Genomic DNA, 15,646 nt, shown 5'->3' with positions numbered 1-15,646 from the left:
ATCAAGCCTCACCGAATTCTGTCTTAGCTAACAGCATATTGTGGAGTCTTAGAGTCTGAGGCTGAAATGTTTATGCGGATTAACTGATGAGGATTTGTCCTCCAACTTAAGGAGGAGAGAACATTTGATGTGGATGCTGTGATCCTTTCTGGCCACTTCCATTTCTTGCTTCAGACTGATGCTGATGCTTGAGCATTCTTTCTATTGGTTCAGTTTCCTTGAGCAGCTCAGAAAAATCTTTGTAGAAACTCACTGAGTTGGGCAGCATCTATGGAGGGAATTGGGCAGTTGACATTTTAGGACAAGATGTTTCAATAGGATGTAGAGTCTCCATTTCCCTAGAACAGGGGTTCCCAATCTGGTGTCCATGGACACCTTGCTTAATGATATTGATCCATGGGGAACCCCTGCCCTAGGAAGGTACAGGCTGACCTGTTGACTTCCTCCAGTGCCTTGTGCCTTTTTCCCGACTTCAGCACCCGCAATCTCTGTTTTCTTTCCTCCTTATTTAACAAGAATGAGAAAAGGATGTAAGGAAAATACTAAATCACGGAGAAAGAAAACAGAAGTCGTGACATGGGGAAGTTTATGTTCAAAACTTTGTAACTTAGAAAAAGCCATAGTTGAACTTGCAAGGAAATCACATTCAGGAAGGATGTTATATTACTGATGGAAAATGTAAGAACTGAAGGATTTTAGTAATGAAGAAAGTTTAGTCAAGCTGATTTGTTTACTTTGGACCAGATGAGGCTGAGGGAAAGTGAGTATGTGAAGTTCTAAGAGGCCTAACTAGGGTGGAAAGAAAGGAACTGTTTCCCTTAGCAAAGAGGTCAATAACCAGGGGCCAAGATTTAAAGTAACTGGTAGAAGATTAGAGGGTATTTGAGGAAGTTTCCTTTTCATCTAGGGAGCACATTGAGTCTCAAACTCACTCCCTGAAATGGTGCTGGAGGCAGAAATTTCCTGCCACATGGAAAAAGCATTTGGATGTATCAATTATCCACTGCAGAAAGCTGTGAACACAGTCAGCTCCATCATGGGCAATGGCCTCCCCAGCGTCCAGAACATCTTTAGGTACCGATGCCTCAAAAATGTGGCACCTGGGCCATGTCCTCTTCTCAACGTTACCATCAGGGAGGAGGTACAAGAGCCTGAAGACACACACTCAACAATTCAGGAATAGCTTCTTCCCTTTTGTCATCAGATTTCTGAATGGACATTGAACCCACGAACACTACCCCACTACTTTTTCATTTTCTTTTTGTGCTACTTATTTAATTTTTAAAATATATGAGTGTTTACTGTAATTTACAGTTTTTTATTATTATGTATTGCAATGTACTGCTGACACATAAACAACAAATTTCATGGTACACGTCGGAGATATTAAACCTGATTCTGGAAACTACTGGGCTTTGAATTGAGGCTGCGAAACAAGTCAAAGCTGCAAATGATGGACGAAATTGCTGCTTCGGTGTCATAAACCTTTGTGTCTCTATGATCCCAAAGAGACCAAGTAACTTAATCTGTTGGCATGCCACACCTACACCATAAAATTTAAATGCAAGAGAAGGAATGAAACAAGAGTGAAGAGTAATTGAGTGATGTATGAAAAAGTTCTGACAATCCACTATCTGATTTGTCAGATATCCTAGTGGCTTGGTGTCTGGTTCTCTGGGTGTGTACTTCCACTCTCCCTCTAACACACCAGAACTCTGGCTCCCACATTCCATGAAAACTCACCTCATTCTGTTTCCCGCACTTCCGTGAAACCTATCCAGATTCCCTGGAAAATATGTTATGCTATTGGTGGGGAAAAATATCCAATAATCCTGGAAATGTGCAATTCTTACAGTTAATGTTACAATTCTTATATCCTGAACCTGCCGGATTAACGAAAGTTTCCGGTAATTGCTGGCACAGAAGCATAGTGGTCAGCACATCGCTTTACAGCATGAGTGACCCAGGGTCAATTCTCGCCACTGTCTGTAAGGAGTCTGTACAATCTCCCAGTGTGCACATGGGTTTCCTCTGGGTACTCAGGTATCCTCCCACATTCTAAAGACAGTTTACCCAGAATTACCTCAATATCCAGAGCCTGGACCAACACCTTACTGCCCTATTGTCCTGTTTATTGTTATTTGTAATGCCTGCACTGTTTTGAGCACTCTATGCAGTCCTGGGTAGGTCTGTAGTCTAGTGTAGTTGTTGTGTGTGTTTTTTTCTCTCTGTGTTGTTTTTTATGTAGTTCAATCTAGTTTTTGTATTGTATCATATAACACCATGGTCCTGAAAAACGTTGTCTCATTTTTACTATGTACTGTACTAACAGTTATGGTCAAAATGACAATAAAAGTGACTTGACTTGAGTTAGTAGATTAATTATCACAAGGGTGTAATAAGACCGTAAAACGATAAGGTATCGGAGGACAATTAAGCCATTTGGCCCATTGAGTCTGATCCACCACGATCCATCATGGCTGATCTACTTTTCCTCTCAGCTCCAGTCTCCTGCCTTTCCCGACACCCCCATATCTCTTCATGTCCTGACCAACTAAGAAATCTATCAACCTCTTCCTTAAATATACATAAAGACTTGGTCTCCATAGCTGCCTGTGGCAATGAATACCACAGATTCACCACTCTCTGGCCAAAGAAATTTCTCCTCATCTCCGTTCTAAAAGGACGCCCCTCTGTTCTGAAGCTGTGTCCTCTGGATTTGGACTCTCCCACCATAGGAACCATCCTCTCCACATTCACTCCATCAAGGCCTTGTACCATTCAATCGGTGTTATGGGGCAGTGTGGACTCATTGAGCTGGAAGGGCTTGTTGCTGTGCTTTAACTCTAAATAAAATAAACTACTTCGGGGCACCATAGTAACGCAGCAGTAAGCATAACACTGTTAAAGTTCGGGAGGGTTTCAGAGTTAATTTCCAGCGCCATCTGTAAGGAGCTTGTACAATCTCCTTGTGCCAGCGTGGGTTTCTTCTGGAAGATCCAGTTTCCTCCCACAGTCCAAAGACCAGAAAGTTAATCGGTCTTTGTAAAATGTTCTGTGATTAGACTAGTGTTAAATGGGTGGGTTGCTGGGCAGTGTGGATCGTTGGGCTGTAGGAGCCTGTTCTTTAAATAAATAACATTTTCATTTTCTTGGCTTATGTTGCAAATGCAGCAGGTCCCAGTGACAGCAGTATTCATTGACACAGCATTACCCAGTCCTCAATAATACTTCTGTGGATGTATTGTATATTGTCTGGTTGCATTCACAGCCTGGTATAGAAAACACTAATGACCTCGAATGGAAAATACTCCTAAAAGTGGTGGATTTGTCCCAGTCCATTACAGGTAAATCCCTCCCCACCGTTAAGCACGTCTACACACAGTATTGTCGCAGGACAGCAGCATCCCTGCCACCTAGGTCATGCTCTCTTCTCACTGCTGCCTTTAGGAAGAAGGTACAGGAGCCTCAGGACCAAGTTCAGGAGCAGTTATTAACTCTCAACCATTAGGCCCTTGAACCAGGATAACTTCACTTGCCCCATCACTGAAATCATCCCACAACCTATGGACTCACTTTCAAGGACTCTTCCTCTCATGTTCTTGATATTTATTGCTTACTTAGTATTATTACATTCTCTCCTGTTGTATTTGCACAGTTTGTTGTCTTTCACACAATGGTTGTTTGTCCGTTCTGTTGGGTATGGTCTTTCATTGATTCTATTATGGCTCTTGGATTCACTGAGTATGTTCGCAAGAAAATGAATGTACATGGTGACATATAGGTACTTTGAAAATAAACTTACTTTGAATTTTGGATAGTCTATCATGAATGTATCCAGTTTCTTTTATCCCATTATACATTGTCAAATCACAATACTTACTATTCTGATAACAAATCGCGACTTTTAAAATTTAACTTTTATTTTTACCAGCGAGTTAACAAGCCCTTCAGCCCAACGAGCCTGTGCTGCCCACACACACCCAAGTGACCAATTAACCTACTAACCCGTATGTCTTTGGAATGTGGGAGGAGACCAGAACACCCTGGGGGAAAGCATAAACTCCTTACTGTCGGCACCGGAACTGAACTCTGAATTGCCCCAAACTGTAACAGCGCTGTGCTACCATGCCACCCGAAACATAAAAGAAGGGTTTCAGGATGAGAAGTTAGTCAACCTGTCAAGCCCATACAGGCCATGTGTCAGAGCAATTCAAATGGGTCTAGTCTCCTGCCCCTTAAAAAAGAGATGAGCTTCATTGGTCACATGTACATCGAAACATTCCTTGAACTGTGTTCTTCTGAGTCTACAACCAACACAGTCCGAGGTGTACTGGGGGCTGCCCGCCAGTGTCGCCACACTTCCAGCGCCAACACAGCATGCCCACAACTCATTAGCCCTAGCCCGTGCACCTTTGGAGTGTGGGAGGACACTAGGGCACCTGGAGGAAACCCACGCGGTCATGAGGAGAACGAGCAAACTCGTTACACTCAGTGGCGGGAATTGAACCCTGATCTTACAGTGCTGCTGTAAAGCGTTACGCTAACCGCTGTGCTACCATTGTGATGCCCTTCCTCATACCCCTGCAAATTCTTTTCTTTCAGAACGTTATCCAAACTCTTGAACACTACAATTAAATTCACCTCCACTTCCACCCCTAGCCCTGCCAATACGTTAATAACTCCGAGCATTCACAGGGTCAAATAGTCTCTTCTTATTTGGACTCTCATGTGGATAGGCTGGTGAAGAAAGCTTTTGGTATGCTGGCCTTTATAAATCCGAGCATTGAGTATAGGAGTTGGGATGTAATGTTAAAATTGTACAAGGCATTGGTGAGGCCAAATTTGGAGTATTGTGTACAGTTCTGGTCACCGAATTAGAGGAAAGATGTCAACAAAGTAGAGAGAGTACAGAGGAGATTTACTAGAATGTTACCCGGGTTTCAGCATCTAACTTACAGAGAAAGGTTGAACAAGTTAGGTCTTTATTCTTTGGAGCGTAGAAGGTTGAGGAGGGACTTGATAGAGGTATTTAAAATTATGAGGGGGATAGATAGAGTTGACTTGGATAGGCTTTTTCCATTGAGAGTAGGGGAGATTCAAACAAGAGGCCATGAGTTGAGAGTTAAGGGGCAAAAGTTTAGGGGTAACACGAGGGGGAACTTCGTAGCTGTGTGGAACGAGCTTCCATTAGAAGTGGTAGAGGCAGGTTCGATTTTGTCATTAAAAAAAAAATTGGATAGGTATATGGACAGGAAGGGAATGGAGGGTTATGGGCTGAGTGCAGGTCGGTGGGACTAGGCGAGAGTAAGTGTTTGGCATGGACAAGAAGGGCGAAGATGGCCTGTTACTGTGCGGTAATTATGGTCTGTTTCTGTGCTGTAATTGTTATATGGTTATTATACCCGTCTGTATAAGACCTTGCATCCCTTTTCATCTGAGGGAAACTGGACATTGTGCTGCTAACATGTCAGGCAGGCAGGTCTAACCTTCCCAGATGCAGATGACTGAAGGCCACTGAAATCAGTCTCAGACTTGTGGGGCCCAGAAGGGGAAGAGTTAAAACTGCTCATTGGTCTTGTTATTAACCCCACCATGACAGCACCACAATGTAAATGGCTGTTTTCAGCTCTCACCATGTATCAGCAGGAAGAAAGATTTTTCACCCAGGGTCCACGACCTCCTGCCGCCACCCAGCATCTTCTTCCCTCTTCTGAACCAATAGTAGCTTGACTCTAACCCTGCTCCCCCCACCCCGTGCATCGTCCCCACATCTCCCCACTAAATAACAGACCCATAACCGCATCAAGGACAGAGATGAACAGGATAATGCGACGTCACCCATACTCAAGTAGCTCCCCAATTTTCACCCAGCTCCAGTAAAGTGTGGACTTTATTGAGGGAAAGTGAAATAAAAACAGCAAAAATGAAAGTGAAAGCTGTAGCTCTCCAACACTTAATGAACACTTGTAAGGTGCAGTTATATATATACGAACCAACAAAACAACATTCCCCCAGAATATGGTCCACTGACACAGCCTATATCAATCACTCACAGCTCATAAACTGAAGTATTATACTATAAAAATGTTAATAAAATATAACTCAAAATGTACGTAGTAAAACGCAGCGCAGGTAAATAGAGTTCTGCAAGAACTTAGTTTCAACTTGCAGGAAAGTTTAAATAAAAGTTACTCTATTTGTGCTGAAATTATGTTGTTTTAACGGTTAACATTTCTTGCTCCCCTGAGTGTTTGTTCTTCTAGCTGCTAAAGAGATCTTAATGAATTGAACTTAGTAACTTGGGAAGTTTCAAAGTAGTTGCCAAGCAACACAAGTCAAACACACACACACATATATATACACACACATACGCACACACTTTTTAAAAATAGTACAGAGCACACGATGATTGAAAATGATTCTCACTGTATATGTCACTGTTGTCTCTTGTTCCCTCCACTGTTCCATCAGGAAGAATTCGCATAAAATACCCTCCATTTTGACAGTACAAGAGCTTTGGGTCTTTGTAACTCGACAGGAAGTGATTGAAGGAATCAGATAAGTTGGATAAACTTGTCACAGTTCCAACATCCATGATGCCTCCGGCACAGTGTTCATATGGATCTTCTCTCCTGGAATACATCAACAGACACACAACAAAGCAGATACTTCAATGAATACCAGTTCAGGAGCTAAAAATATCAGCGAAGCAGAAACCCAAGTGATTCAAAGTCTACGTCATAAGTGTATTTATATAATTTCCATTTTTTCCATCATGGTTTTGTTCTTTCCTTATCCTTGTCCTGATTGATTTTCCTTCTGGGCCTAGATAGCAACTATTGGCAAAAAGTCCAGCAGATAAAGTGATCGCTGTCTCATCTTATCTTACTGACACCATCCATGTACCTATCTAAACTTCTATTAAATGTTGAAATCAAATTTGTATACACCACTTGTGCTGGCAGCTCGTTCTACACTCTCACGACCTCTGAGTGATGTTCCCGTTAAACTTTTCACCTTTCAACCTTACTCCATGACTTCTGGTTGAAGTCCCATCCAACCTCAGTGGAAAGAGCCTGTTTGCATTTACCCTTTCTATACTCCTCATAATTTTGTATACCTCTATCAAATCTTCTCTCAATCTTCTATGTTCCAAGGAGCAAGGTTTTAATCTGTTCAATCTTTCCTTATAACTCAGGTTCCTCCAGAAATGGCAACATCCATGTAAATTTTCTCTGTACTCTTTCAATCTTATTTACATCTTTCCTGTAGGTAGGTGACCAAAACTGCACAAAGCATTTCCAAATTAGGCCTCACCAATGCCTTATACAACTTCAACATAACACCTGATCTCCTGTACTCAATGCTTTGATTTATGAAGGCTAATGTGGCAAAAGTTTTCTTTGTGAACTTATCTACCTGTGAACCACTTTCAATGAATTATGTACCTGTATTCCCAGATCCCTTTGTTCTACCAGACTCCGCAGTGTCCTACTGTTCACTGTGTGGACCTGCTCTGGTTGGTGCCACTGAGTTGCAACACCGCGCACTTGTCTGCATTAAATTCCATTCGCCATGTTTCAGCCCATTTTTCCAGCTGGTTCAGATCCTGCTGGAAGTTCTGATAGTCTTACTCACTGTCCACTACACCACCAATCTTTGTGCCATCCACAAATTTGCTGATCCAGTTAGCCACATTATCACCCAGTTGATTGATATAAATAACAAACAACAACGGACCCGGCACGATCCCTGCGGTACTCCACTAGTCACAGGCTTCTAGTCAGAAAGAGACAATCACCTACCACCACTCTCTGGCTTCTCTCTCAAAGCCAATGTCTAATCCAATTTCCTACCTCATCTTGAATACCAATCAACTGAACCTTTTTGTCCAACCTCACATGTGGAACCTTCTTAAGTGCCTTACTAAAGTCCATCTATTTGCCTTGCTTTCATCTACTTTCCTGGTAACTTCCTTTAAAGACTCTATAACATTGGTTAGGCATAACCTATCATGCATGAAGCCATGCTGATGATCCCTAATAAGTCCACATTAATCCAAATATTCATATATCCGGTCCCTTTGAATACCTTCCAATAACTTTCCCACAACTGATGTCAGGCCTATAATTTCCTGGCTTATTTTTAGAGATTTTCTTAAACAGTGGAACAAGGTTAGCTGACCTCTAATCCTCTGGTACCCCACTAAGGATGATTTAAATATCTTTGCTAGGGACCCTGCAATTTATGCACTTTTCTCCCATAGGGTCCTCAGGGAACATCTTGTCAGGCTTTGGGGATTTATCCATCCTAATTTGCCACTAGACAGCAAACACCTCCTCTATAATCTATATAGAACCCATGACCTCACCCTGCTTTGCCTCACTTCTATAGACTCCGTGTCCATCTCCTGAGTAAATACAGATGTAAAAAATCCATTTAAGATCTTCCCCGTCTCTCCTGGCTCTAAGCATGGGTTACCATTCTGGTCTGCCCGAGGACCAATTTTATCTTTTGTTATCCTTTTGCACTTAGCATATCTGTAGAATCCCTTCGGATTCTCCTTGACCTTGTCTGTCAGGGCAACCTCATGCTTTCTTTTAGCACTCCTGATTTCTTTCTTAAGTGTTCTCTTGTATTTCTTGTACCCCATAAGCACCTCATTTGTTCCTACCTGCCTATACCTGCAATTCAGCTCCCTCTTTATTAACCAGAGCCTCAATATTTCTTGAAACACCAAGGTTCCCTACACTTGTTATTTTTACCTTTTATTCTGACAGGCACGTACAAGCTTTGTACTCTCAAAATTTTACTTTTGACGGCCTCCCACTTACCGAGTACAACTTTGCCAGAAAATAGCCCGCCCCAATTGTCGCTTGCTAGCTCCTTTCTGAAAGCCATCAAAATTGGACTTTCTCCAAATTTGTTACCCTTCTTAAATAAAGGAACTACACTATTTATTGTCCACTCTTCTAGTACCTTGCCTATGGCTAACAAAGATAGAAACAGCTTTGTTTGAACTCAGCAACATCCTTCCATGTCTCCCTCAGCACTCTGGCCTAGATTTCATTCATCCCTGGGGACTTATCTTTTTTTGTGTTATACCACCTCCACCATCATAATACCTATATGTTCCTAACAAACAATGTATCCGTCCTTAAATTCAAAACCCTTTACGTCCCTCAACTTGAGTCAAGTGGATTGAGGCAACTCAATGTCTCAATGCTATGTCAAGAGTGAACCTTGCTGGGCTCTCTCAATGGCAAATAATGTATGTTCTTTCTAAGGTAAAGTAACCAAAATGACAATCAATATTTCAGATGTGATCTCAGGAATGTTCTGTATAATTGAAGCAAACTGTCCTTGTTCCTAATTTGAAGTCTTTCCCAGTGAAGGCCAACATACCATTTGCCTTTTAACTGCTGCATGCACAGTACATATTTGCTGGTATACAAGAGCAGATACTTTTGTACATCAATACTTCCAATCTTTTGCCATTTAAATAATAAAAATTTCCCTCCCAAACCAGGTTCTTCAAGGTTATCCGAGATATATTCTTCTTCCACCCACCATAAATTTGAGCTCATCTCAAAATCTGTTGGTTTCCCATCTCAGCTATATCCCATTGGCACATCACTGTTGTGCTGACTGATATACCTTGTTTTTGTCTGCAAACTTTGCCAGATTATATTTGCTTTGTTATCAGGATCACTGTGACCACTTCTTGCCTGAGAGATCTGCATTCCTTCACTTCTTTCATTCCCAATTGTCTATGCTCCTCCACTGGTAGCTTTGGCTTCACCTGTGCATTCCCTACTCCAAATTATTCACTTCAGGCACTTAATTATCATCATTATTATTCTGTGCCACGTAGTATGACGTTGGAGATCATGGTCTCATGACCACGATTGCTCTTGGCAAATTTTGGCACATAAGTGCTTTGCCATTGCCTTCTTCTGGGCAGAGTCTTTACAAGATGGGTGACCCCAGCCATTATCAATACTCTTCAGAGATTGTCTGCCTGATGTCAGCGGTCACACAACCTGCAGTTGTGATATGCACCAGCTGGTCATACGGCCATCCATCACCTGCTCCTGTGGCTTCAGGCAGCCCTGATCAGGGGGCTAAGCAGGTGCTACCCCTTGCCCAAGGGTAATGTGTAGGCTAGCAGAGTGAAGTTGTGTCTTACACCTCATTTGGTAGGGATGTATCTCCAGGCTGCCACCCATAGTATTTAATCATCTCTATTTAAAGCTGCGTCTCTGGTTTGGCATCAATTCTAGCCAAATTATACACCTGTAAAGAACCTTGGGACATTTTACCATAAGAGTAGTTATTTAAAAGCCTGTCTATCAGGCACTGTCTGTTCCTTATGTGGTTGGCTTTACCAATCACTTCAGAGAGCTACAAAAGAAGAGTAGAAACAAGTCGTCCTCAATCCTGAGAGACTGCAAAAGAAGATGAAGGAGACTGTAATTCTTACTTGTGAGAACTCTTAGCATGGGAACGTCATAAAAGAGTTTCCTTTCATCAGGTGTCAGCTCAAAACTTCAAGTGTTTGTTCCTTCCTATAGATGCTGCCTGACATGCTGAGTTCATCCAGAATTCTTGTGTGTTACTCTGGATTTCCAGCACCTGTAGAATCTCTTGTGTTTATCATTAGTATTAGCCACCTTCTTGGTTTTCAGGTCTTAATTCCTGACTGGTTGAACACCATGGACTAGTTACTAGTCACTAGTAGGACAGCATAAGTATACTTTCAATCTAGTTCTGGTTGCTGTTTTTTCCTGTATAAAGCCCCTGATGTTTGGAAAAGTGAATTATGTTGCTTTTACGGTTGTACAAGTTATTTAACAAAGCATTTAAGTGCCCCCTTCTGGAAACAAACCAGCGAACAGCTTGAATTTCACAGGCGAAACACAAATGGTGGTTAATCCCACCATCGATAACAGGATGCTTAAGAAGGGGGAAGAGAAAACAAAATGTGAAGGGAAGATTATAAAACATAAACTAACAGAAGAGTGGCAATTAGAGCAGGACTGCCTTCATTAAATCCATAAGAGAGTTATCCTGTATGATATCAACTTTACATGTGCCTCCAGGAACCGACGTGTATTTACTATGAGTTTTGAGCCCTCTCGACATTTTCTTGTAATCTCCAGAGCAAAGTTTATCAACTGCAGTGAAAATAAAAGAAAATGCTGTGTGGGATATGTAGAATAAAACAGAAAATGTAGGAGTATAGATCAGGCCACAGGAATCAGTTAATATTTCAGTTTGAAGAAGAGGTCTGAAACACTAACTCTGTTTCCCTTTCTACAGATACAGCCAGCCGGATCTACTAAGCATTCCAGTATTTTCTGTTTTCGTATTCATAGCAGACTAGTGATAATGGTATTTGTCTTTAAATTATCTCTCTCCCTCCCTCAAAGATCCTGGTAACGTAATGAAAAACTGGCACGAGAATAAATAGATTGGCACCTGCTCGATAGGTAAATTGAAATATCACAGCTGTAGAATGCAACTTACCAATTGTCTTTCTTCTGACTTGGCCCAATTGTTAGTGAAGATCAACTTGCTTATCATTTTGAAATTTATGTAAATCGTAATAAGGCCTCTTTGTAAAAACAAACCGGAGCTTTCAAACAGTGAATAGCTCTTACTCCCCAGAGTACACTCTGCATTCCTCATCCCTTTTACCGTGAAGTCCCAGTCATTGTTTAATTTACTCTCTCAGAACAAATTACCTTCAGGGATTTCTTTCCAGTTAATGTAATGCTTGTTGAAAATATTACTCATTTTTGATGAATTACCCCTCGGAATTTTTTAAAGTTCTAATAAAGCAAATGACTAAGAAAATTTATCACGCGAGAGAAAGAACTTACATCTGGATTTCTTAAAGGAAATGCCCAGGCCATCAGAAGTGTCCAACGAGGAGAAGTATGAATTTGCAGAAAGTAGGAGAGAAAATTTCTTTAAGACTTAGAGAATTTTACAAGAGGGAGAATTTCTTTAATACCACTGGCTGCAAAAAGTTAAATAACGGGCTTAAAGAAACAAGCAACTTAATAAGAACGTTACATCCGCTTATCCAAAGATAAGGAGTCTGACCTAGAGTCTGGAAACACAAAAATTCTTTATCATTCAGAACCAGAAGCCTGGAATAAGGAAACAGAACACTTGGACTCATATCCCCAATGTCAAATAAACCAAAAAAGGTTTGAATATCAAATTACAGGACAAGTATAATGAGCAGGGTTTGAATTTGCTAAAGTCACACAGTGCATATGATATTCATCTTGACGTTAGAAGACTGCAGGATGAATCTGCAGAACTCAAAGGAGGTTCATGAAAGTGATTCTAGGATTGAATGGCTTGTCAAATGAAGACCGTTTGATGGCTCTGGACATGCTTTCACTGGAATTCAGAAGATTGATTCTGAAACCTATTGAATGTTGAAAGGCCTCAGTAGAGTGGATGTGGAGAGGATGTTTCCTATAGCAGGAGAGTCTAGCATCAGAGGACACAGCTCAGAATAGGGCATCCTTTTAGAATGGAGATGAGAAGGAATGTCTTTAGACAGTGAGTGGTGAATCTGTGGAATTCGCTGCTACAGGCAGCTGTGGGGCCAAGTCTTTACGTATATTTAAGGCAGAGGTTGTTAGATTCTTGATTGGTCACGGGATGAAGGGATATGGGGAGAAAGCAGGAGAATGGGACTGAGAGTGAAATTGGATCAGGCTTGATGCCATGGGGAGCAGACTTGATGGGCCAAATGGCCAAATTCTGCTCTTATATCTTACGGTCTTATGGTTTATCTACAACCTTAAATGGATGTTGCAGTGCAACTTCACTTCAGTGCTGCCTTTACCACCGTGTAGGTTTTAATATTGCCTTAAGTAAGTACTTACGGACCAATTTTACTCAGAATGCTTACACAACCTTTAGTTAGAAGGGACTAGAAGCTAGAAGGGGCAGCAGAGTGGCAGAGTTTGTTGAGAACACATAACATAGAACAGCACAGCACATTACAGGGTCTTCATTCCATAATGTTGTGCCGACTCTTTAAACTGCTCAAAGATCAATCGGTCTCTTCACTCCCACACAGCTCCCCATGTTTCGTTCATCCATATTCCTATCTAAGAGTCTCTAATCTATCTGCCCCTGACTGCACATTCCATGCACCTACTGTGCAAAAACACTGTCTCTGACTTTCCCCCCTATACTGTCCTCCTTAAAGTTATGCCCCTAGGTCTGTTGCCATACAGTGGCAGAGCCCCAAGCTCAGGTACTGTCTATGCATATTCTCACTGGAAGATGTAAGCTTTTCTGTGGGTGCTCTGGTCTTCCAAAGACAAGCAGGTTGGTATACTAATTGGTCAAGATTGAAGTTGTAGTAAGTAGCAGGGTGATAGAAACTGGTACGAATTGATGACAATGCAAGGAAATAAAATCTGGAATTAAATTGAGCGGATGAGGATGAGAGGTGACTTGATAGAGGTGTGCAAAATAACAAGAGGCATAGATCTAGAGAACAGAGAGAAAGGTTTCCCAGGGTAGAAATGGCTTATATCAGAGGAGGGGAGGGGGCAGAATGTGCATAATGTCCCCCAAATTACGTGGGGTCTCACCATTGTAGAGGAGGCCACATGAGGAGCACCGGGTATAGTAGATGACCCCAGCAGATTCGCAGGTGAGGAGTTTCCTCACCTGGAAGGACTGTTTGGGGCCCTCGTTGGAGGTGAGGGAGGAAGTGAATGGGCAGATGCAGCATTTCTGTCATTTTTCAGAGATAAGTGCCAGGAGGTAGATTAATGGGATGGGATGAGTGGACAAGGGAATCATGGAAAGTGAAGAGTGGGGGGCGGGGAATAGATAAAGATGTGTTTGGTGGTAGGATCCCATTGAAGATGTGTTGGATGTGGAGGTTCATAGGTTGGTAGGTGATGTCAAGAGGAACTCTATCCCCGTTAAGGCAGCATGAAAATGGTGTGAGCATGATGTCCGTGAAATGGAGGAGATGCAGGTGAAGGCAGCATCACTTTGCAGAAGGAGGACATCTCTATTGTACTGGAAAGGAAAGCCTCATCCTGAGAACAGATGTGGTGGAGACGAAATAACTGAGAAAAGTGAATAGCATTTTTACAGGGGACAGGTTGGGAAGAGGTATATTCAAGATAGCTTTGGGAATTCAAACAACAACACACACAAAATGCTGGTGGAACACAGCAGGCCAGGCAGCATCTATAGGGAGAAGCACTGTTGATGTTTCGGGCCGAGGACGAAGGGTCTCGGCCCAAAACGTCGACAGCGCTTCTCCCTATAGATGCTGCCTGGCCTGCTGTGTTCCACCAGCATTTTGTGTGTGTTGTTGTTTGAATTTCCAGCATCTGCAGATTTCCTAGTGTTAGCTTTGGGAATTGGTTGGTTTATGAAAGATGTTGGTAGACAGTTAATCTCTGGAGATAGATACAGAGAGTTGAGAAAGGTGGTGGGGGTGGGGGTGTGGAGAGAGGGGTCAGAAGTGGACCAAGGGAATTTAAGGTCAGGGTAGAAGTTGATGAACTTGACGAGCCCAGCACGGGTGCAGGAATCAGCATCAATGCAGTCATCAGTTTAGCACAGGAAGAGCTGGGGGCATTACCAGGAAAGGCTTGGAACATGGGCTATTCTATGTAGCCAGTGAAAAGGTAAGCACAGTTGGGGCCCATGCAGGTATGCATGGCTACCCCTTGAGACTGGAAAAAGCAGGAGAAGCTGAAGGAAAAATTGTTGAGGATGAGGACCAGTTATGCCAGTCAGAGGAGGGTGTTGGTGGAGGGGAGCTGCTTGGGTCTTTTGTTTGAGAATGACCCAGCAAGCTTTAAGGCCTTCTTGATGGGGGATAGAAGTGTATAGGGACTGAACATCCAGGGTGAAAGTGAGGTGGTCAAGGACAGATAATTGAAAGCTGTTGAGGAGATTGAGAGCATGTGGAGTGTCGCGGATATAGATGAGAAGGGACTGAACCAAGGGGGATAGAATGGAGTCGAGGTATGCAGACACGGGTTCAGTGGGGTAGGAACAGGCAGGGACAATGGGCCTAGCCGGACTGTCAGGTTTGTGATTCACTGATATCTTCTCTACGTTCTATGTAGGATTCATGCAAACGAGTGATCGACAGTCAACACAGTCTGAAAGGGGCTGTACTTCCATGCTGTATCTCACTGTGACTATATGACATAATTAGCCAATGCAGTTGCCCTGAGCAAATGACAGAATGGATTTTTGGTTGCAACACCTGCTTGCAATCAAAATATCTTTACCTTAATTAATTTGTTAGTAGGGGGCAGAAGGGGTGTTAAAAACCTTGGTATATATTCAATCAAAGTAGGCATGACATTTGGTTCAGTGGGTCATCCACTCATTATTCATCCCCCTGGCTAAATGGGCATAAAAGTACATTTTATTTATCCTATTCCCAATTTATATTTTAAGCAACTATCCCAACCGAAGATAATAAAGCAATTATCCATCCTTATGAAAAGAGGATTAAAGCAGGGTGATTCAGTGTCTCCTATTTTGTTCAATATCATCATGGGCATTTTATTGTTTGATAGTGAAGGTTGCAGTTTTTATTTGGGCAGTATAAAATGTTCTGTCA

The 15,646-nt window shown here is 42.2% G+C and overlaps 1 protein-coding gene across 4 annotated transcripts in view; it reads right to left on the bottom strand.

Moving 5' to 3' along the window:
* Nucleotides 1-15,646, bottom strand: part of LOC140739227 (fibroblast growth factor 1-like) — an 88,949-nt gene that overhangs the window by 20,042 nt on the left and 53,261 nt on the right. For 3 of the 4 annotated variants that reach the window (XM_073067325.1, XM_073067327.1, XM_073067328.1), the window contains exon 2: nt 6,430-6,635. In XM_073067325.1, the coding sequence (XP_072923426.1) occupies nt 6,430-6,635 (206 nt within the window). Of the gene's footprint in view, nt 1-6,429; nt 6,636-11,888; nt 11,913-15,646 lie in introns of those variants that run through there. The other variant, XM_073067326.1, reaches the window with a different exon arrangement.

Source organism: Hemitrygon akajei, chromosome 15 (assembly GCF_048418815.1).
Source record: "Hemitrygon akajei chromosome 15, sHemAka1.3, whole genome shotgun sequence".
In the NCBI taxonomy this organism is placed as follows: Eukaryota; Metazoa; Chordata; class Chondrichthyes; order Myliobatiformes; family Dasyatidae; genus Hemitrygon; species Hemitrygon akajei.
The sequence above is the reverse complement of the archived record's forward strand: the minus strand, read 5'-3'. Positions and strand labels throughout refer to the sequence as shown.